The sequence below is a fragment of the Musca vetustissima genome, unplaced genomic scaffold (assembly GCF_032173495.1).
Source record: "Musca vetustissima isolate MV318-11 ecotype Yass unplaced genomic scaffold, APGP_CSIRO_Mvet_v1 utg25782, whole genome shotgun sequence".
In the NCBI taxonomy this organism is placed as follows: Eukaryota; Metazoa; Arthropoda; class Insecta; order Diptera; family Muscidae; genus Musca; species Musca vetustissima.
The window spans coordinates 90,179-93,936 of NW_026878148.1; the positions used below are offsets into that span (position 1 = coordinate 90,179).

General features: G+C 35.2%; 1 protein-coding gene across 1 annotated transcript; it reads left to right on the top strand.

Moving 5' to 3' along the window:
* The first annotated feature begins 1,635 nt into the window (after positions 1-1,635).
* Positions 1,636-2,502, top strand: LOC133322954 (apolipoprotein D-like). The gene is made up of 3 exons (XM_061531906.1): positions 1,636-1,910; positions 2,127-2,308; positions 2,372-2,502. The coding sequence occupies exons 1-3, from the start codon at positions 1,636-1,638 to the stop codon at positions 2,500-2,502; spliced, it is 588 nt and encodes a 195-aa protein (XP_061387890.1).
* The last annotated feature ends 1,256 nt before the right edge of the window (positions 2,503-3,758 follow it).

Genomic DNA, 3,758 nt, shown 5'->3' on the forward strand with positions numbered 1-3,758 from the left:
ACATTGATTTGAGTAAAGCTCACGTAATTTCCACATGAAATGGAAATAGCTATATATGTCAGCTAACCCTAATGGTTTTGGTGGGACCGATTTTGACGTATGTATTATACGTCGGAAATGTATGTCATTTACGTCAGTACGATATGCCAAATTTCGTGCAAATGGAAAAATATATAGTCCAACTACGCCTACCAATTTGCAAAATTGTGAGGAGACTGAAGCCGTTACAAATGTTGTAAGGGATGTGCATCATCGTCTCGCTCGTTCCGCCGAAAATTTCGTATCTGTAAGTGAAAGTGTTGCCGTAGGCCCAACTGTGTCGATTTATCATAATTTTCAGTAATTAGGACTGAACTATATATGGAGTATATTTAAATCTGGATCGATATTACACACTTGCAGACATCATAGGCTCAATTCAGTACGTTATGCCAAACGGAAATACTGAAAGATATATCATTTACAACATTTACGTGTAATGGGTACTTGAACAACAGGTGTTGGGCGGCAATTTTTCGAACAAAATTTTCTTCAGCCATGAAGAACGTTTCTTACTATATGGGTATGTTAATAACCAAAATTGTTGTTTTCGGGGTCTGAGAACCCTCAAGAAAGCGATGAGAATCCATTACATCCATAAAAAACCAATGCTTAATGCCTTGTTTTGCTTGTTATATTATGTATTGTAAGACGGTGCCACATGTCACACGACTCGAGCGGATATGTCTTTATTGCAAAAGACATCAAGTTTGCGTTATTTATCACACAAAAGCCTATATTCAATTTCACTGGACGTTTTAGCATAGCTCCCACATAACGGAACCTATCCACTGTCGGTATTTTAAAGGCTAAGTCGCATTTTCCCTTGCTGTGGTTGTAATTTGTCATTCCGGAGATTTGAGGGTAAAACACATTTTTGCCGAAAATTGTCAATATGGAACCAAAATGAAATATACATCCACTTTGCGTTATTTATCAACCAAAAACCTATATTCGTTAAGTTGTGATACCTCCCAACGTGTGTCAAAAAAAAAAAAAAAAGGGTATAAAAATCATAAGGATCAATGCTTACAACCGTACGCGAGGAGATAATTTTAATGATCTGTTTGTCTTCTTTGGAAACTAAAAAATGCATAACCTTATTTAGGGAGGCTACATTAAATGAGGTCTTATGTTGACCACATTTTGCGGAAATTTTTTTAACCGCCACACGAAAATAACAAAATTGTTCGGGGTCTTTATATGACGGCTACATCAGTCGTGTATACCTAGAATATTACTCTGATAAATAATGGGGCCTCCAACGTATGTTTAGTGGTGTTGTAAACAGCTACACGTGTAGCAAACTTATGTCATTCGGAATTCTATAACAGTAGATACCCCACAAACAATGACGTTGAGCATGGTAAATGGCGTTTACATAACCTCTTATGATTCCACAGGGTACAATGTTAACAAGTTCTGAATACAAAGAAAAAAGACAAGAATTGATAACGAGAAAACGAAACTCCCCAACTTGTGGACTATAAAAGTGCTGATGATTCTTCACAACGGTATCAGTAACATTAACACCTACCAACCAGCAGTGCAGTTGTGAAAAAAGTTAACTTCTTTGTCAAAATAAATCAATCAATTATGGCCATTGTCAGTGGAAAAACAGCAACATTCATCACAATGACAGTGGTGATCATGACCATCCAATTTGGTATGGGCCAAGTCGTATCGTCCAACTGTTGTCCCACTAACGTTGAAGTTGTGTCCTCGTTTGATGTCTCCAAATATTTGGGTCTTTGGTATGAATATGCCAAATATCCTACCTATTTCGAGGCTGATGGTGTTTGCATAACAGCTGAATATTCTCTCTTAGATGATGGTCTTGTGGGTGTTAAAAATAGTCAAGTAAATGGAACGTAAGTATAATAAATGTATATGAGTAAGAATAATATATTTTGTATGAAAAAAAATAATGATGATTTTATAATTCAAAAGTCATATCCTTGAAATGTTGAAAGAAACTTGAATAATAGAGCCAAAGGTCATCATTATTAATGGTCCAATGAGAGACCAAAAAAATCGAATCGAATCGAATATTTATGCAAGAAATACCTTTTCTAATTCCATTCCAGAACCGGTCAACCAGATGTTACTCTCGGCAATGCTACGGTGGTGTCCAATGCAAAACTATTGGTGAAATTTCCCGTAAGCCCTGTATATACCGTATCCAGTAATTATTGGGTTCTCGATACCGATTACACCACCTACAGTGTTGTCTACTCATGCCAAGAACTGCCCAATAGCCAATCATCAAGTAAATAATATTGATGCTCACATATATATTTTTTTCGATTCTTAATATTCGAATATTTTTTAGCTATCGTTTGGATTCTAACACGTGAACGTTTGCCTTCGGAGAAAACCATCGAAACCGCTTTGGCCGTATTGAAGAAAAATGGAATTTCTTTGGATCCATTGACCATTACGAATCAAGTTGCATGCTGCTGATGTCAACGTTAAAATATCTAATGATTTTGATTTGATAAAAAGAGGAAAACATTTGTAAACGTTTATAAATATTCTAAATATATTTACATATTTACAATGCGTATCTGTGAAATCAATGGGACTTATTTTTCCGCAATAATAGAAATTAGCTTAGAATTCAGTTTAGGAATTCCAAAAAATAGTTCATTTAATTTTCAAGACGAGTAAACCATATCCAAAATCCGATTCAATATCATCACCAAATTTGATATTATAGGTAAAAGTCGGACGGGGCCGAGTGTATATGATACCCATAAAATATATCATCTCTTTGGGTATATTGTTCATATGTATCCTAACAATAGCATGTCTATGTTCCCTCTTTCTCCAACCTATCCTAACTTTAATTTCATTCGAGTAGATTTAGAGCCGTCTGTGTTTACAATTTAACATCGACAGACAGACGGACGGACATGCATAAATCGACTCAGAAAGTGATTCTATGCATATTCTCAAAAGGAACCATGTGTCTATCTCGATTATTATTGCCTGTTACAAACATATGCACAAAGACATAATACCCTGTACCACAGAGTGGTGAAGGGTACAAAAATATAAATAAATTTATTTTCAAGACGAGTAAACCATATCCAAAGCTCTATTGTCAGTATTCTGAAGGGTGTAGTCACACTTTTTTATAGTATATCACACATTTTTGTGCGGAAATTGTTCTATATATGTCCAAGTTTGTATATAGCTTCAAATACAGAAAACACCACTTATTGTCTATTATTAAGATTTTAATTGAATTTCTTCATCCAAGTGGCATATCCGATTCCTGGGGAATCATTTTTTATTCCGATTCAGCTGGAAAATTCAAAATGTTATACTATGGTGTAGGGGAAGAAATAGAAAACAGATAATTGCTGTAATTAAGTGACGATCGGAAGCAATTTTTAAATATTTGCTTATATAAAATAACACCTAAAATGCAAGACTATATTTCCAGTCCAATTGTAACCCGCATTTCGGTTGGAGGTCTAAAAGCCTCGAACGTGATCTGCTTAAAAATAAACACGTTAGTGAAAAATTGATCCCAACACATTTAGACGCTTAGGTGATTAAAAATGGTTCGGAAATGATTTTTTCGATTCGCCGAACCATCAGATGGGGGCTATGTCGAACACTGTAAATTTCCTGAAAGGATTTTATCTGAAAAGAGATTATATTAAATTTCTTGTTCCGTTTGCAACATCACGAACTATTCACCGGAAGCC